Genomic DNA, 17493 nt, shown 5'->3' on the forward strand with positions numbered 1-17493 from the left:
ACAGCGAACCGATGCGGCGAAGAAGAAAGTCCTCGTTATAGACATGAAGCGACTGGAGTGACAAGCTAAATACATGGAAGTAGCACGATAGCCGACTTCTAAACACAAGATTTATCTTCCAAATTATGGTGTATTTATGCTATCCGCTTTCACCAAGCAGTTATACGCATACCAATGCAGGAAAATGGTTGGGAAAATGTCAACTCATAGCTCTATGTGCTAACTGAGCTAACTAGCTAACGTGTGGCGACTGGGGAGGGATGGTGGCTAGCTTGCTGCTGCTGCTACACTGTAATTATTCCCCATAGTCATGAGCGAAGATGACAATTCAGCATCAGCAAACAAAGACTCAACCCTCCTGCTCACTAAAGACGGACAGAGATACTACGTGAGTAAAAGCGGAGTAGTCGACAGCAGAAATGTGACCACGCCGCACGAACCGGACAACAACGTCTCCTCTTACGACATGGATGATCCGGACGAGGAGAGCGATGTTCTGGACACTTCGGATCCCAGAGATAGCGCTGCCAGCCCGGAGGAGCTCAACGACGAGGAGACCTCGGAGGGCGACAATGCCCCCAAACAATGCACTTATGAGGGATGCACGGAGACCACAACGCAGGTGGCAAAGCAGAGGAAACCGTGGATGTGCAAAAAACACCGCAACAAGATGTACAAGGACAAGTACAAGAAGAAGAAGAGCGACCAGGCCATGTCCAGTGGCAAACTTGATGTAAGATTACGCTTCATAGATACTTCCGTGTTAAAGCATTCATCTGAATCCGTCATGATGTGGTGGAGACATTCCATACAACCCTTAAGTAAACCTTTAATACAACCCTTGTCTGCATGTAGATGACTGGGGAAGAAAGGAATTTGAGAGGTGCATCGGGGGCTGAACTTACTGGCACATGTGGTTCTCTGGTCCTGTTTTTCCAGACTTTACTGAACCACAACACAAATAAAACTCCCCCAGTTAATTGCTTGTTTTTGTCTTTCTCTTTTGCTAAACAGGAAAACTCAGAGGAGAGGCCTGTGTCTGTGAACAAACAGCGTCTGGGTGCCATGGGGGACCGGCCAGCCAGACCCTCCCTCATAGAGCAGGTCCTCAACCAGAAAAGACTGGTAAGTCAGAAGTGGTCTGATTATGCCACTACAGATGAGTGACACGTTAAAGGGAAAAACAACATGAATTATCTCTGTAAGAGATGCCAGAAGAAAGAAAGTCTCTGCATTTGCTACTCTTCTGCTCTTATTTATTGAGGTTTTTCCAGAGTCATCCATTTTTATATGCCTGGCCTTATGCTCAAAGCTATATCTGTCTTTTTCTTGGTGTTTAGAGCCTTTAATTTTGATAATGATTGTGTTTCTTGTGTCCTTCCACCTTGGAGTGGGCGATACGACACGGTGTATATATACAGTATATATATATATTTATGGTGATGTATCATATAACAGTATTTTCCGCTCAAAATGTTATTCTACCTCTTTTCTATTAACAATGTAAAGGAAATATCTTCAAAAAGAAAAACTGATTGAAAAAAGCAGATTTGTGAATTGGCTCCAAATAGGAATGAAAATGAGGTCTAGGCCTACATCCTCATTGAAGGAGTAACCTGCCGTGTAATTTAGGTTAATTAGTAAATGTAGTGTGGTTCATTCTCACAGTAAGACCACAGGGCATGTCTGACAAGTGCATTTACAGACAGCAGCAACAGACACAAATACTGACGTAATACACTTTGGCAGAAAACCAGAAACTTATTATCTAAGTACAACAGTCAGTGTGCCACAGGGCATGTTTTATCAAGTACATTTACACACAGCAGCAACAGACACTCACACCGATGTGGCAGATGGGGCTTTCCTTTGAAAACAAGGTGACAGTATGAAGTGATGAGATAATGTCAGGTCTGGCTGAGATATGAGATGACACAAAAATCAGTGTGAAAAAGCAGTTTTCACATCCAACTTACACCTGTGGTTATTTAACTGACTTCAAATGAGACCTAATGTTCACACTGTTTGTCTTGACTGTCCGGCAATATTAAATACTCCAGCCTTGCTGCAGCATGTTGGTCTACAGTGGATGTTACAAGCTACATTAGCTGCTAACAGCAAATTGTAAAGGCTAACCAGCAAAATGAGCAGTAAAGCAACATAAAAACTGCAAAACCTGCAGTTTTTAAGTTTGTATTGATCCATCTTTGAGCTTCAGTTTTGAAGTAATTCCTGCTTTGTATTGGCCCTCAAAGCAGCCTGACGTAAAATCATAAGCACACAAACACATAGCTTCAGAGTTTTCCAGTTGCTGCTCGTAATATTATCTTCCACATTTCTGTTTTACTGGAGTCAGTGTTATAGTGAGGAAAACAGTAGTTAGTGGATGTAACTCCAGTCCTGTGGGTACGTGCATAGCCCTCTACCTCTGTTACTGTAGTTACAGTAAAGCATATTATTTTTAATATGTCAAATCCATGTTGTGGCACGTGACACCAGTGATGAAATCAGTGTACCGCTGTCCCCTGCTTCCACCCAGACTGAGAGAAATTAGTTGTTAATGTATAGATACATTTATTATACAAAGGCACAAGAAGACAGCAAGGCTTTCTTCTGTAATATACGTTGTTGTGCTCTGAAATTTCAATATGTGTGTGTATTCTGCAGTCACTGCTCAGGAGTCCAGAGGTGATCAGCTTCCTGCAGCAGCAGCAGCAGCTCCTGGCCACACAGGGCCGCAGCCAATCACAGCAGCAGTTCCAGGGATGCTGACGTCGGCCGGTCGATGTATTTGTGAGAACACTGAAGAAACACTGGTACTGATGCACACATGGATAGCTGTACACCGTAAACACGAATCTCCTCAGCCAGATGGCCGTGCCGCAGAAAGAATAACGTGGTGATCAAGCCATGTTTTAAAATTGCAGTGAGACTGGTGGACTGATCAAAGCCCCTCAGAAGGTGTGACCTCCTGAAGTAGCACACTCGTGAAATCAAACCTGGTGCTGTTTAGGAAATACAACTTCCTAAATACAAGCCAAAATTTCCTTTCATGTTTACTTATTGTGAATTTGTTCTTTAGTTAGTCTGTCAAATCCCCTCCTTTCTGTTAGTTATCTTGTTTCAAGTGGCAATAATGAAGGAATTAGATTATAATAAGAGTAATTTCTAACCCTAATCCTGTCAAATTCGGTTAGATTTAAACCTCAGTTGTTGCCAAAATAAACCTGTGAGCTCACTTTGATGCTCCTGTCTTTTCCTTTGCTGAAAAAGAACATTGTTTGTTTGTGTGTCTGAGTTTCAAATGTGATCCTTTTCAGGCAGTTTTCTCTTGATTTGATCATCTCTGTGTTTTTAATGTTTACTCTTGAACATGTATTGTTCCTCGTGACAATCTATTGTGTAATGCATGTCTGTAGCCTCCTCTCAGTCAAGTGGGGCCTTTAAGGACCAGTGTGAAGGATTTAGTGGCATCTAGCGGCAAGGGCTTACATTTCAACCAGCTGAATATCTTCTGCCTCAACCCTCCCTTTGTGGTGCAGGAGAACATATGATAGCTGGGAAAAGACGCTCTTTAGAGCTGGTGTCTAGTTTGTCCATTATGGATTACTGTAGAAACATGGCGGTGATTCAGGTGATCATACACCAATTAAAGCATAATTAAGAATATTACGATCAATTTCTGCCAATATATCCCCTAAATCCTACACACTAGACCTTTTAAGAGACTCAAATTTGGTCTGGCGAATATTGGTCATGCTAGCTCTGTTGGCTTTGTGTTGGAAAGCGGCAGGGACAAGTCATGGACTGTGTGTTTCTGTATTTTGAAGTCGAATTGTACGTTCTCTGCTGTGAATGAGTAAAATTACAATGCTAGCACTGAGAAATTTGCATTGCAGTGTGATGCTTTTGTTCTTTAACAGGAGAAAAAAAGGTGATATTTAAAGAAAAAACAACTTTAATGGAACAAGTAAAAAGCAACCGGTACGCAAAGTCAGACATGAGTCAACACATGGAAATACAGTACATACTACCATAATAACATTTACAACACATAATAACAAGTCTTTGAGTACCTATAAATATATCCCATTTTTTCTTGTTTTGGAGTGCAGTTAACGTCCCACTGAAAACTGAGAGAGAGGATAAATGCTTTATCATAGTCTTACTGAAATTAAGGAACGCTTGATCATTTATCTACGAGCTGTAAGTTGTCCACATATCTTTGGTGATTTTCAGTTATGCGGCATAATGTGACAGAGCTCTGGCTAACATATTTTTGTCATTTTGTTTGAGAGGTCCGGAGAGGGACCATAGGACAGAAAACCTGGACATAGCAGAACATACGACTACCTGTTTGAAGGAACAAGAGCACACCCGACAAAGTGTGAGTGTGTGTTAGGACACTGAAGAAATAGGGTTGTGCGGGGAGCCCATCTGTGTGAGAACCTTGTCCAGCCACTGCAGGGGCCCGTGCAGATGTACCTCGATCCAGCAGGGGGTGCTGGTCACATCTTGACGGTGGTATTCAGCACCCCAGCCCTGATGAGAGGAGGCAAACATAAATCTCAGTTAACTATTAAAATGAATGGGTGCTAAGTGAACAAGTATAATCCCAGCTTGTGTATAATAGGATCTGACATGCTCAGCAGCACATCAAGGCCAAAATAACAACATATTAAGTTAGTGTGAGAAACTCTTGAGTGGATATCCAACCCTTCTCATTAAGCCATTTCTATTGTCGCTGCCTGCACCCAAATGTTTGATTTCACAAGAGGTCTCAGTACCTTAACAAAGCTCATGCGGATGGTACACATCTTAGTGAGCTCGTAGACGACCTCAAAGCCGTGGTTGACGGACTGGGCAAGGAGCTGGGCAAACAGCTGGTTGTTGAAGATCTTGAGGCTGCAGCCGCTGGGGATCTTGCACACGGTGGTGGCGTGGAAGCCATGCTGGAAGTTGCAGTTACGGCTCTGGACGAAGATGCTGCTGTCGCTCAGACACTCCGCGTACACCTCGCCGCCAACATAGTACAGATGTAAGCCTGAGGAATGAGAAAGTTGAGACCAAGTGAATTAACAATGTGAATGTTTAGGGAAAGAAAAGAAAAGTCAGCTTACTGTGGCGCAAATGCTTACAACATGTCAAACGAGCATTAAACAGCTCGTCCATCCAAGAGAACGTAACGCAAACATGTAATCAAATATATACATATTCAATCACTTCAAACTGAAAGCGCTGCATTTTTCTCATATTCTGCCGGAGGAAACCACAGAGACATTTACGCTTGTAAATGAGGAATGTCTGAGTAGTGTCTGTGAATTGGGGAGCAACTACCCTCAACCCTTTGTGTCACCCCTAGCATTCAAAACCACACACATCCTCACAGTGCACGCTTTAAGCCAGAGGCGCTTGATGTTTGTCCAACAAAGGCAGGCTTTCGAAACTCTTGTACCATGAGAAAAACTGTTTGTCCTGAAGGTTTCCGCACAAGGAAACGAGCTGAGCGTGTTCAGTGCCTGCTTACGAAGACACGTGCACTCACTGAGGGTCTATTTTTAAAAACACACACACACACACACACACACAGCCATTTCTGTTACGAATAACCTGCTCGAGTCGTCAGGCCTACCTTTGCCTATGTGCCTGCGCGTGTGCTCGATGGTGGAGTTGCGGTTGACGTTGGACAGCAGGCCGAGGCAGAAGCGGTTCTTGTTGTTGGATGGGTCTGTGAAGCCGTCCACCAGGACGCTGCGGGATGACGCGTGGAAAGTCTCGCCGACCCGGTTGTTGAGCTCGTAGTAAGCTATCGAACACCAGTACTCCGGCTCCTCGTAACATACGGGCCGTAAATCTAAACAAGTGGGCAGCACAGATGAAGTATTCTGTTGTAAATTCAATTTTGGATAATTAAATACTCTGATACAACCAGAGATGTTAAAGATTACAGCAGATGCTCAATTTAAACAGTCTTCAAGATCTCTAATTAAGAGACACATCTCTATAATCTGATGGATGCTACTTATATGTATTTCTACTTTCTGTACCTACCTCTGTGCGGAGTGGAAAATGTCAGTTTGATGGTTTCTGTGGAGTTGCTGGGCTTCACATCCTCTGGAGGGCTGCTCTCCATCATGCTGTACGGAGGCGGGGGAGTCTCAGCTGGAGAAGCATGTCACGTGTGACGGGAAGAGGATAAAAACGAAGAGAAGCAATTGATGCGCACTCATCAGAGAGTTGCGTTTGAGTCTGAGGTCATGCGTAAAGTCATGGCAAAAGTGCGACCTGCATGCGTGACAGGCGGTGATGCTTACAAGTACACTCGCTTGTTTTGATCCCTACCTGCGATGTGATACGGACTGCCGGGCTCTGCGGAGCTGTTGGGGGAGTTGGGGTAACTCTGAGAGGTGGGAGACTGGGCGAGGGAGGAGGAAGGGGAGGAGGAGAAGGAGGAGCAGGGCAGCGGAGGGAAGGAGTCCGGGTAGGTGGCGTTCTGGGGCATCAGAGGCTCGTTGTGCAGGGAGGCGTTTCTGAACTTTGCCAGCAAGCTGTGCTGAGGGTTGAACTCGCTGTGGCGTGGGACCAGAACTGGAGGCAGCACTGAGAGGAGACAGAGGAAAGGAAAAAGGTAGAGAGGGAGCAAGCAGAGGCAGATGAGAGCCAGATGCTGTTAAAAAAAAAAGATCACATTACTGCAAATCCTTTTGGCTTGGGAACACTGTATTAGATCACTGTCATGGAACCCACAAAAGCTCCACTCTTATGATATTAAAATTCAACAATAAGATTATTTTTTGCATCAAATTTAGAAGATGTTCTCGGATATCGTGTGTACCTGGAGTCTCCACGCGCCTGTAGTGGTAGGGGTTGACGCAGATGTCCTTCTGCTTGGAGCCGAAGGGGAACTCGCAGCACTCCAGGGCTTTCAGCTCGTGGTGGGACTGCAGGTCGGGCCAGCGCCACACCCTGCAGTAGATGACGTGGGGCAGACCCTTCCTGTGGGACACCTGCAGCCTCCCGTCCAGCGACCGAGGGATCGTCACGCACTTGCCTGAAGGGTTCAAGTGAAACAGCTTGAGGAAATGGGCAGCTTGTGTGTTTAAACTGCTGTTGTCTGAAGCCTTAATCATGATGACACATTTGACACCATGATTAGACAGAAATCAACACCCTGCACTTTGTCTCGTGTTTTGTAGAGTATGAAAATTGTTCCTAATACAGTTACTGCCTCTTGTGCACCTTTACAGTGTAAATATGCAGGGGGCAAGAAAACAGAAAACTGCTGTACTTTTATATTTTCAGCTGTGTCTTTGTTGAATATGAATATATACATTAAATACTGGGAGGCAGATAATCTCCCAATGATAAGACGGGTACTTTCTCTTTTCAGGCTTTTAGGCATACTATATTATGGTGGTGCAGGTTTCTGACATCTGCTGCAACCAAACCCGTGAGCTCACAGGTACGAAACATCCCCTTCACTGACTACACCTTTTTACCTTCTCACCCCCCTAATAAAGCAGTACTTGCACCCCCCCATCACATGCTGCGTAATGTGTCAAATAGTTGTGAGGCCACCAAAACATTACAGTGTTGACATTGGCAAAATATGATTATTTAACACAGCAGAAGCATGTTTTGTAAATCATATTGAGGCCCCTCAGGTTTATCTTGTGACTCCCCTGGATTGGCTTGGACCTCCAGATTGGGAAGACCCCCTCTGAATGTGTGACACTGTGCTACTCACTGGGCTGCCCAGGGCAGCTGAGGGCTCTCTCCAGCTCCTCCATGGCCCCTTTCTTCTTCTTTAATTTCTTCACTAGAGAGTCCACAGCCTTTTCCGCCCACTTCTCCTCCTCATCCCCTTGTTTCCAGCCGAGCAGGCGCTTCACCGCCGGGCTGGTGAAGGAGAAAAGGGACGTAATGGAGGCAGAGGAGTTCATTATGAGATGGGTAAATGGGTGGCGAGATGGGCTGATGAGCGCTGTAAAAGGGATTTAAAGTTCCCTTGAGGACAGGAGCGAGGAGGCAAATAATGAGAAGCCAGGACAGAGGTAAGGATAAAAGAGACAGCGCGATGAGTCTGTGTAAACAGAGGCTGCTTTCTGTATCCCGCTGTTGCTTCCAAGCAGCGCTGGTGGAGGACTTGAACTCCCGCCAGTGCAGCGCAAACACCCAAATCCCCTCTCTGTGTTGGCACAGAAGGGATCCGGCGGCTCTGGACTCGAAGCCTCCTGCAGGGAAGGTTGTTCCTCGCACAGTCAGAAATCCAGGTCAGGTTTCAATCATCTGGCAAGAGAAGTGAGAGATAGAATTAACTGCTAATTTAGCTGAAACAGATGCATGGCTGGAGAGAGAGTTCAGAGGTTAGGTAGGAAAAAAGAGCTCAGGATTTAATTGTGAGGGGAGTTTAGCCACAGCCACTACGGTGCTATGGTGATAAGCTGGCCTGGAGTGAAATCAAGGACCGAAAACCACATAACCAAAATCTACTCATATTTAACAAGGCTTCAGAGGTGGACTTCCATCATAATGAGGCTGTATCAGCAGGACATGGATACAGACACCGCATCACACTGATTTCCCACAACAACGAGAACATAACATACATAACAGCAAGGTTATTATTCTCTAAGGGGAAAACGAAACGTCCCGAAACTCTTCTGAGAAAGAGCCGGCCAAGATGGCCAAGCTTGTTTCTAGATTCACCAACAATGAGGAATGTCCTCTCTGGCCTCTGTTTCTATGATCATGCCACTGACGCCCAGGAGCCATACTGTCTGGCCAGAACACATCACAGGACAGGAGGGGGAGAGGGAGGCAGACACACACACACACACACACACACACACACACACACACACACACACACACACACACACACACACACACACACACACACACACACACTCACACACAGCCAGAGCTCTCCCTGTTTTTGTGTTTGTCTCTTTCAGTCCATCTAAAAACTAGGTGGTGTAGAAGTATTTAGTCTTTTCCACTATATTTAGGTAGCCTGCTCGAGTCCCACTCATAATCTTGGAATCATTTAGCGTGCATCACTCCAGAAGCATCTTACAGATAAGTCATAAACATTCATACAGTGAAGAATGTCTGAGTAAGTTTATTATGGTGATCTGCTTGTTTTGTCTCCTGTTGCAGAACATCCTGCGGTACAGAGTATCATGTTTGACCCATGTGGTAGACAAGATATGTCCAAGCTTTTGGCTTGTGTCTGTCATTCCAAAGTGCACAGCAGAGCCACGTTAGAGGCTCCTCTTAAATGTTGGACTTTGCAGCTTCTCAATAAGATGGATCTTTAAAAAAAACAAAAACAAAAACGTGAGTTATGTGCATCAACATACCCACATTATGTCCCCGTGCCGACACTGGTTTCCCGCAGACTCACGGACAGCTGGGGTTTACAATGACAGCAAAGGCGCACAAGCTCAATGCGGCATCAGTCTGCCGCTGCTGCTTTATGGAGCCTGGCGTCACTCAGTCTGCAGGCTCAGATAGGCTAATTACCTAATGCTTTATCACCAGGACACCCCTTCCCAAAAAAGTAAACACGCCAGCTTCCTTTTACTACTACTACACCGAGTCACGCTGCCGCCGCAGAATCCAGGTTAAACGCACACCTTGACGGTACCGATGTGAGCAGAAGCTTATTATCATGGTTTGATAACTTGTCACTAGAAACTTCAGTCCAAACAGCCAGTCCAGTAAATCCATCAAATAGAGCCCCATTAGTAGTGTGATTTTAATTTTAGTTAAATATGCAGAACTATTGATTACTGATCAATACTCAGCTATAACATATTTTTCTAAACTCAGTCATGTCAATAAGTGATAATAGAATATATATTCCACAAAAAGTTGCCCTACAGCGACAGTGAGCACATTATGACGAGTTTATAACGACAGATATTTTAAATATTTACCTGGGAAACAAATCCACGACATCATAAGACACAAAGAGGCAAATTACAGTTTCGGGAAAAATGCAATATTTGGTTATTTTCTCACCTCTGTTGTGATAACAAGTGCACCGCAGACAGTCCTGTGCGCACAGAAACTTCCCCGTCTGTGAGTGTTCAGGCCAGAGCACTGAGGCAGCCAAGGTGTGTGTCTGTTTGTGTGTGTGTGTGTGTGTGTGTGTGTGTGTGTGTGTGTGTGTGTGTGTGTGTGTGTGTGTGTGTGGATTGTGTCTGTGAGCGTAAACGTTGACATTGAGGTGTCAAGTGAGCCTAAATAAGAATTGCATCCTGCTACTTTTTTCAAAATAAATGTTTTGTAAAGTAGATAATAATATATAGTGTACGCTACACGTACACTATATATTATATTTTTATGTTGAACAATTATTACTGCTATTTTTGCATACGGACTATGCATCTTTTTGTATAAAAAGTAGAATAACAACAGTACCGATAATAATTCTGCTTCAATACAATACGTAGAAGCTTTTCAGTTTTACCTTCTTCTGTGTTGCAGCTATAAAGACGCACTAGAATGCACATTAATTTGGACATTTGAACATTTTTTACTTTTAACTTTTAATTATTTGCTTGTTATTTATTGCATGCCTTTTACTTAAAATTTGTGGAATATACTGGAACTTGTGAATTTCCCTTCAGGGTGAATAAAGTATCTATCTATCTATCTATCTATCTATCTATCTATCTATCTATCTATCTATCTATCTATCTATCTATCTATCTATCTATTGAATGGATAAACAAGAATCAATATTCATTATCTAAACTGCTGATAAGTGAATATAATGAGTAAATCGCACATCAACGTGCAATCTTTGAAACACTGAGTAAAAGTATAGACCGCCATTAAGGTCTATATGTTTTTATTTGCAATGAATTAATATATAAGTCTACTTTACCACTATTTTTTTTCCTCCAGTAGCCGACTCATGATTAACTTTTCTTTTATTATGAAGGTACGGTTGCACTACCTTCCGGTCTTGTCCTGGCCGTTTGCTGCCGCTTGACGCAGGTTTGCAGAGCCCGGAGCCTGAGCAGCCCCAGCCGAGCGCCACACAGCCTCGGCGGCGTCAGCCTGGCTGGAACCGCAGCGCCTGCATGTAAGATCCCTCCGCCTTCCCCCGCCTGGAACTTTCCCAGGATTTCAGGGATTTCTGATGCAGGTCCCGCAACAGCAGCACGCGTGTGTGCGTGCGTGCGCGTCCCACCTGAGCCGTCTCCCAACGAACAGACAGAAAACCAATCACACCTGTCCCCCTTTTCTGTCCCTGAAGAACAAATGAGTGAACATATAATGGTTTATATTTTAGTGTGTTACAAATCTATCATTCATGAAGTGAAACGACTGCGGCAGGTTCCTCCGTCATATTATTCTTTTAGTAATGTTTGTCGTCTTGTTTGCCCATATTGTATAAAATTAGGAAGGATTAAGGCGGCGGATCCGGAGTGATGGAAGCGACATGCAGCCTTTGAATGAGTTATTTTGTGCCTCTGCGGCGGGCTGCGTGTTTGCCGATGGTGCAGCCTGGATTATCGGTGCTGTGAGCCTTTGTTTAAACTGGTTTACAAGCAATAATTGCTTATCCTTTATGTTCGCGTGTGAAGCAAGTGGAGTCTGGCCCAATCTGACATGAAATAACAACTTCGGTTGTCACTGCTTTCATGTGCGCGCGCGCACCTGCACGCACACCGCACCTGTAGCCTGAAAGAAAGAAAGAAAAAAGGCTAACAGTGATATTTCTCCAGGATGAGGGACTAACTGCAGCCTTCCAGCATGAATTCAGACGCGTTGTGAAATCAGGTTTCGTGTTTTCTCCCTCTTATAATAGGAGTTGCTTCATTATCTGCTGCCGTGCAGAGGTCTCGCTCATTGCGGATGGACACGATCCTTCATTGGGAGTGCCGTGACTGGTCCAGTTAATGACGCAAGCCCGGCTGGCGACAGTGAGTCTACAAGTTTGACATTTTCAGTTTACAGCAACTGCTGCGGAACCTAACAATACTCCAAACATGAAGTAAAACCACTCGCGGGCTTCCTGTCAAAACCCTCGAGATTTCCCCCCCCTCAACCACCTGGTGGATGATCAAAATGCACCATAAGGTGCCGGTGCGCCACAAATAGGTGGTGGTGTATCAGAGCCAGGGATTTCCAAAGTCTGGTCGTGGGACCCTTTGGGAAGCCAAAAGGAGTTGGTAAAACTAGGAACAGTGCAACCAAACTGTTTAGAAACGAGCATGACAGAAACAGAGCCAATGATAATGATCAGTTCCTGCAGCTTACTACAGTTTATCACCTGCAGAAAATATGCAGGGAGTGATAGCAATCAATCAAACACCTTTCTCGTGTAAATCTTCAACTCTTTTCCATCTTTTCACTGCAGAGCGGACAGCTGAGGCAGGAAACCAGAAAAGCGCAGATCATGATTCATGGCTCTGTGTGTCTTGTCTGCTGGCGGAGTGCAGACAGACAGACAGACAGACAGACAGACAGACAGACAGGATGCGCACCCCGGGGCTCCGGGAGGCCCCAGAGACATCCGCATCAGCGCGAGCTCTGGACCTCAGAGTTGCATAAGCAAACAGCACGATGCAGAACTTCATTTACCCAGACCGCAAAAACGCTTGCTGGACTCTTTCCAGGAAGATGTCCGCCCGAAGTTACAGATGATTTGAGCGATAAACAACGTGATGCAGGGTTTCCCGCTCTCTTTCATGTCCAGAACGGCTGAAGTCATGATAATGCAGCACCCTACACCCATACCATGTCATACAGCTGACCTCATCTAGCTTCAGCTGAGGAGTTTAGCTGTTAAATCTAACTTTAGATCAAATTAAATGAACTGTAAGTAGAGTCAGATTCTGCAGCTTTCTACTAATAATATGTGACAGTTTCCTGAGTGCAGTCTGCTCGAAGGAGACCCTGGTCCTCAAGTGAACCTGACTTAAGATGAAAGCAGACAGTTATGCATACTCACGCAGTGCATCCTGTGTTCAGATCTTCTGTTTTGCAGGCTAATACGAAACACCTCATGACGGAAGACATTAGCGGGGTGTGAGGAGACAGGAGGCCGACTGATAGAGGATCGAAAACAACCTGCGAACGCTCCCCAACTTACAAATTCCCAGTTTTTAATGTCCTTTAAAGTGCACTATCTTGCTTTCTTTGGCTCGTTCTTGATTTTCTGACTTTATATTTGGTGCACTTCACCTCATTGTTTCCTGTATTCATTCTCTCTTTTCCTCCACCTGCTGTTTTGATGAGTGATGTGTAAAGTTTAATGGTGTTTTTATGCTGTTGATAGCAGGACTGCAGCTGATGATTACTTCATAAATAATAAATAATATCACTATAAATTTATTGATTAGTCAACTGAGTTTGGTCTATAAAAAAACAAAACAAACAAACAAAAAAAACCAACAGAAAATGTTGAAAAATGTCCATTACAGTATCCCAGAGCTCAAGGCGATGACATCAGCTGACTACTGACACCCCAAAATATTCTTTTTTTAACAACCTGGAACCATCAAACATTTTTCCCATTCTTGCCTGTAAAAATGTCTGTCCATTAACTAATCATTTGATCGTCTAATTGCTGTGGCAGCAGTTCGTAGGCTAATAATGATTATCAAATCATAAATCACCAACATTTGTTTTATTTTGGTTCAAGTCGTCCAGCCCATCAACCCACGGCCATTTCTCCTCAAGAATACAACCCCTCCCTTTTGGAAATCTCATATAATAACATTCATTCTTCCTTCGCTGATCCTCCACATTTCACTACAAGTCTCTCACTCACAACTGATTGGCCACAAGATAAACATTAAGTAACTCAGTACACGGATCGGACGGTCTGTACGCCGCGGCAACAGAAATGTACGTGTAACGACGGCCATCACGAGCCAAGATCCAAATTAAAAAAAGAAGGCAGGACCATGAAGGACTCGCAACTGTGTCATCGCTTCACATCCAGTGACGTCTGGAGAGGAAACCGATGTGATATCCTGTACTCTGTTCTTTGTTGTTGATTACAGCAAATGATGGACACAGTTTCCAATCCCACCTCATCTGAAGGTTTGACAGCCCTATCATAGGCTGTCTCTATGACACCGGGGCTTGTCTTGATTGGCTAGTCAGTCTTTTGCGGTGACTGCAGCTTCCAGGCTCCGGTGATGTAACGCAGACGAATGAAGATCAGGTCCAGTCCCATCTGCAGCCAGCTCCAAAAAGGGATCAGCTTGGACCCTGGCAGAGCAAAAACAGAGACAGCGATACTGTTATCTGAAAAATAATGGAAATCCGCCAGTTTGCTGACATTTATTGCTGATGCATGCAATATCTTCCTCACAGCAGTGCTACGCAGGCTTAGCTTAGTAGTTGAATAGATGTTCTATAAACTGGGTGAAACATCGATAGGAAAGCAGCACCCACACAGTTCATTTGTCAGTCAAAAACTCAAATGCAACAATCAAGCAAGCGAAAGAGAACAAAACTGGAGTAGAATAAAACACACAGAGGTGAACCGCTATGAAACGACATAAAACAACATGCAACAATGAAAACAAGGAATAACTACAAAAAAAATGAACTAAAATCAGCCAATCGCAGCCTGGCAAACACATCTGACAGAGATATTTATAGAAGTAGAGATAAGTGGTACAGTGGGAGGACGCATGTCAACATATTCCATGAAAAACCAACCTTCTATTTCAGTCCAGTTGACCGCCACCTCTGCTATGGGGATTTTAAAACACTGGGCAATGTACAGGAGCTCCACATCAAACGCCCTGTGAGAGGAAAGACAAAGGCGCACAGCAGATGTTCAAGAGCTGCTTTAAAAATTCATGTTTCATTTACAGCTTTGAAAACAAAAACGCCAAGGTGAACATGTTAATTGTTAATTATCACCTGTTTTCCAAAGATCCAGCAGATCAGTTCAACAGGTTTATTCTTTCCACACAAAGGCATCAGCACTAAGAAATAAAGTGCGACTGGTGGAGTCCTTACCATCGCTCTACGTGGAGAGAAGAGAAGGTCTTGAGTGCAGCCTCGCGCGTGAAAAGCTTGAAGCCGCACTGCGTGTCCTTGATCCCTCTCACACAAAAGAACCACACCAGGAAGTGAAATCCATACATAAGGAATGTACGGAAGACAGATCGCTGCGGCAGAGACACAGCAGTGGTTATTTCATGCTTAGACAGACATTGTATACTATACTCTCGTCTCCAAGCAGACAGACAACTACCTGAGCTACCGACTCTTTCTCCAGGTGAGCTCTGGATCCACAGGAAATAGCCATGTTCTCCTAAATGTACAGACAGGCATTGTTAGGATTGGCCCCACACTCTTCGATTAATACGCGTACGTGAGACAGAACAACAAAAACTGAAGACGGCCGCACCGGTTTGGGGTTGAGCTCATTCAGTCCGGCCTCCACTTTGTCGAGGTCAGAAAACTTTGTGGCTCCGTCAGCATCTGCCATCAGAATGACTCTCCCTCTGGAGCTCATAGTTCCCTTTAGGTGTGACAGAGAAAACACGTGAAATCAACACCTAATCAGTTCCATACTGCTTCAGTGCCGCATTCAGCCATGCTGACGTTTGACATCTACTGTCTCACCATCCGCACAGCTCCTCCTTTCCCCCTGTTCTTCACCAGCGTCAGGACCCGCACTTTATCTGCACCGTACTTCCTTGTGTACTGCAAAGCAACCTGGTGGGACATCACAGCAAATTAGATGTAACGTTAAAATGTTGAGGGAGCTGAGGAAGAATAGAAAAGACCAAAAAGGTTTAAAATGATCACCTCTGTGGTTTTGTCTTTACTGCCATCGTCCACTACAATGACCTCATAGGTGAAGGATGGGTGCTGCTTCTGCAGCAAGGAAACAGGAGGAACAATGTGAGGAACTTTAAGTCGAATGCTGCCACCTACTGGCCCCTTTCAGAATAACTGATTGTAAGAGACAGAGAGATGAAACTGACATATGAGGCCGAGCACTGACCTGTCTGTTTTCCAAGTACTCCATAGCTTCATCCAACATCGCAGGCACTGCAATGACACACAGTCACACACATTTTAGCACCTATAACCTACTGCATGAAGAGACCAGGATTACGGGATTTAAACTGCACCGACCTGTGTGGTAAGTTTTGCCAGTCAATTAATGGTGCACAGTTTGTCATCCAGCGCATAGTAAACTTTGCATTTATTGGCTTTCGGATGGAGGAATATTAAAGCACTGTAATGTAATTACATAGCTGTTTCTCCACTGGTTTAACTGAGTCTGCATACAGGTAAAGCTGCACTATTGGGACATCAAAAGCACCGGTCACTGTTCCTGACAGAGACCTGGGTGGACCCTGTATGACTCACTTCGGAGCTCCTCGTTGTAGGCCGGGATCACCACAGAGAGCTCCCTGGAATGGGGATCATGCAGGCTGGGGAAAAGCTCCTTCTCTCCTGTGGCTGTGAGGAAGCTTTTCTCCTTCTCGTGGCGTGTCAGGTTCACCATCCCGGCAGTGACGTGAGCGACGACGAGCACCTGAAAAGGGAGACACGTGAGAATGGCGCTCTTCTTTCTTGCTTCATGCTTGACTTCCACCTAAGTCTGTACTTGTGGCTGAGGTACAGCAGTCTTTGCTGATTTCATGATTTGGGGCAAGCCAATATCTGGTTTGTTTTACTTCATTTCATATCTATTTCTTGTCTTTGCATGTCCATGTCACATGTTGGACTGAATCTGTGTTTTTGAACTGTTTTCTGTGTATGCTGTTGTAGCACAGAATCAAATCAAATCAAATCAAATCAAATCAAATCAAATCAAGTGTCTGTCTTTATTTACTAAGTAAAATTTTAGTAATTTTACAGAATTTACGACTTTGCTGCTGCTTTGGAGCATTTAAACTAAACCACGACTGCCTCAGGATTAACAATCAAAAGGGACTGCTCAGTGACTTCTTACATGTAAGAAGTACACAGAGAGGTAATCCACTGTCAATCAGTGGGGGCAGAAATCGGGGAATGCATTTGGAGAGCATTTGCTTCACATTACAAATATCAAACACTTGCTAAAACAAGTTACAGCAGATCTCTGGCAACTCAATATAACAACTACTTACGATAATCAAACCTAGAGCTGCCAATGCGACCAGGGCTTGAACTATTTCACAGAGGAAATCCATCATCCATAAGTTATCCTACAGCCGGACAGACCACCAGTCCAAGGGGCTAGCTAAAAAGCTAGCTTGGTTTCTCCTTTCTTTGCTTCGTGTCTGGTTGCCGTTACTCTGACTCATTCAAGACGTACAAGAAAATACAAGCTTGCGAGGTTGTTTAGAAGGTGGAAGTACTAAATAAAAGCTCTTTCCATTGACTTCCAATCACAACTGAACACAACGCCGACGCGGAAGTGTCACGCTGGTCTCGACACATCATCAGTTTGAAACAAGAAAGCACCGAGCAGCCCTGCGACAGCCTGCAGCGCCCACACCG

The 17493-nt window shown here is 44.5% G+C and overlaps 3 protein-coding genes across 3 annotated transcripts; 1 reads left to right on the plus strand and 2 right to left on the minus strand.

The window, feature by feature from the left end:
- Nucleotides 1-3891, plus strand: rfxap (regulatory factor X-associated protein). The gene is made up of 3 exons (XM_070983273.1): nucleotides 1-733; nucleotides 1015-1125; nucleotides 2668-3891. The coding sequence occupies exons 1-3, from the start codon at nucleotides 311-313 to the stop codon at nucleotides 2770-2772; spliced, it is 639 nt and encodes a 212-aa protein (XP_070839374.1). The 5' UTR covers nucleotides 1-310; the 3' UTR covers nucleotides 2773-3891.
- A 49-nt stretch (nucleotides 3892-3940) lies between these two features.
- On the minus strand, nucleotides 3941-10196 carry smad9 (SMAD family member 9). Its single transcript, XM_070983272.1, has 8 exons — nucleotides 10030-10196; nucleotides 7748-8289; nucleotides 6836-7051; nucleotides 6343-6600; nucleotides 6052-6162; nucleotides 5633-5854; nucleotides 4788-5044; nucleotides 3941-4542 (listed from the first exon to the last, which is right to left on the minus strand). The coding sequence occupies exons 2-8, from the start codon at nucleotides 7941-7943 to the stop codon at nucleotides 4399-4401; spliced, it is 1404 nt and encodes a 467-aa protein (XP_070839373.1). The 5' UTR covers nucleotides 7944-8289; nucleotides 10030-10196; the 3' UTR covers nucleotides 3941-4398.
- A 3143-nt stretch (nucleotides 10197-13339) lies between these two features.
- On the minus strand, nucleotides 13340-17442 carry alg5 (ALG5 dolichyl-phosphate beta-glucosyltransferase). The gene is made up of 10 exons (XM_070982945.1): nucleotides 17121-17442; nucleotides 16375-16543; nucleotides 16004-16050; nucleotides 15805-15873; nucleotides 15619-15711; nucleotides 15401-15514; nucleotides 15245-15304; nucleotides 15007-15158; nucleotides 14701-14786; nucleotides 13340-14244 (listed from the first exon to the last, which is right to left on the minus strand). Exons 1-10 carry the CDS (start codon nucleotides 17184-17186, stop codon nucleotides 14129-14131), a joined length of 972 nt encoding a protein of 323 aa, XP_070839046.1. The 5' UTR covers nucleotides 17187-17442; the 3' UTR covers nucleotides 13340-14128.
- Between the last annotated feature and the right edge of the window lie 51 nt (nucleotides 17443-17493).

Source organism: Chaetodon trifascialis, chromosome 16 (assembly GCF_039877785.1).
Source record: "Chaetodon trifascialis isolate fChaTrf1 chromosome 16, fChaTrf1.hap1, whole genome shotgun sequence".
Classification (NCBI taxonomy): domain Eukaryota; kingdom Metazoa; phylum Chordata; class Actinopteri; order Chaetodontiformes; family Chaetodontidae; genus Chaetodon; species Chaetodon trifascialis.

Bases quoted from the DNA above. Each gene is read 5' to 3' on its own strand.
- alg5 (XM_070982945.1), bottom strand. From the start codon at position 17,186: ATGATGGATTTCCTCTGTGAAATAGTTCAAGCCCTGGTCGCATTGGCA. The intron at 16,051-16,374 runs GTGAGTCATACA...GTGTCATTGCAG, and splicing joins CTACAACGAGGAGCTCCGAA to TGCCTGCGATGTTGGATGAA. The intron at 15,515-15,618 runs GTGAGACAGTAG...TCACACCTAAAG, and splicing joins AAGGAGGAGCTGTGCGGATG to GGAACTATGAGCTCCAGAGG.
- smad9 (XM_070983272.1), bottom strand. From the start codon at position 7,943: ATGAACTCCTCTGCCTCCATTACGTCCCTTTTCTCCTTCACCAGCCCG. The intron at 6,601-6,835 runs GTACACACGATA...GTCTCCTCTCAG, and splicing joins CAGGCGCGTGGAGACTCCAG to TGCTGCCTCCAGTTCTGGTC. The intron at 4,543-4,787 runs GTACTGAGACCT...TCCTCTCATCAG, and splicing joins TCCGCATGAGCTTTGTTAAG to GGCTGGGGTGCTGAATACCA.
- rfxap (XM_070983273.1), top strand. From the start codon at position 311: ATGAGCGAAGATGACAATTCAGCATCAGCAAACAAAGACTCAACCCTC. The intron at 734-1,014 runs GTAAGATTACGC...TTTGCTAAACAG, and splicing joins TGTCCAGTGGCAAACTTGAT to GAAAACTCAGAGGAGAGGCC. The intron at 1,126-2,667 runs GTAAGTCAGAAG...TGTATTCTGCAG, and splicing joins TCCTCAACCAGAAAAGACTG to TCACTGCTCAGGAGTCCAGA.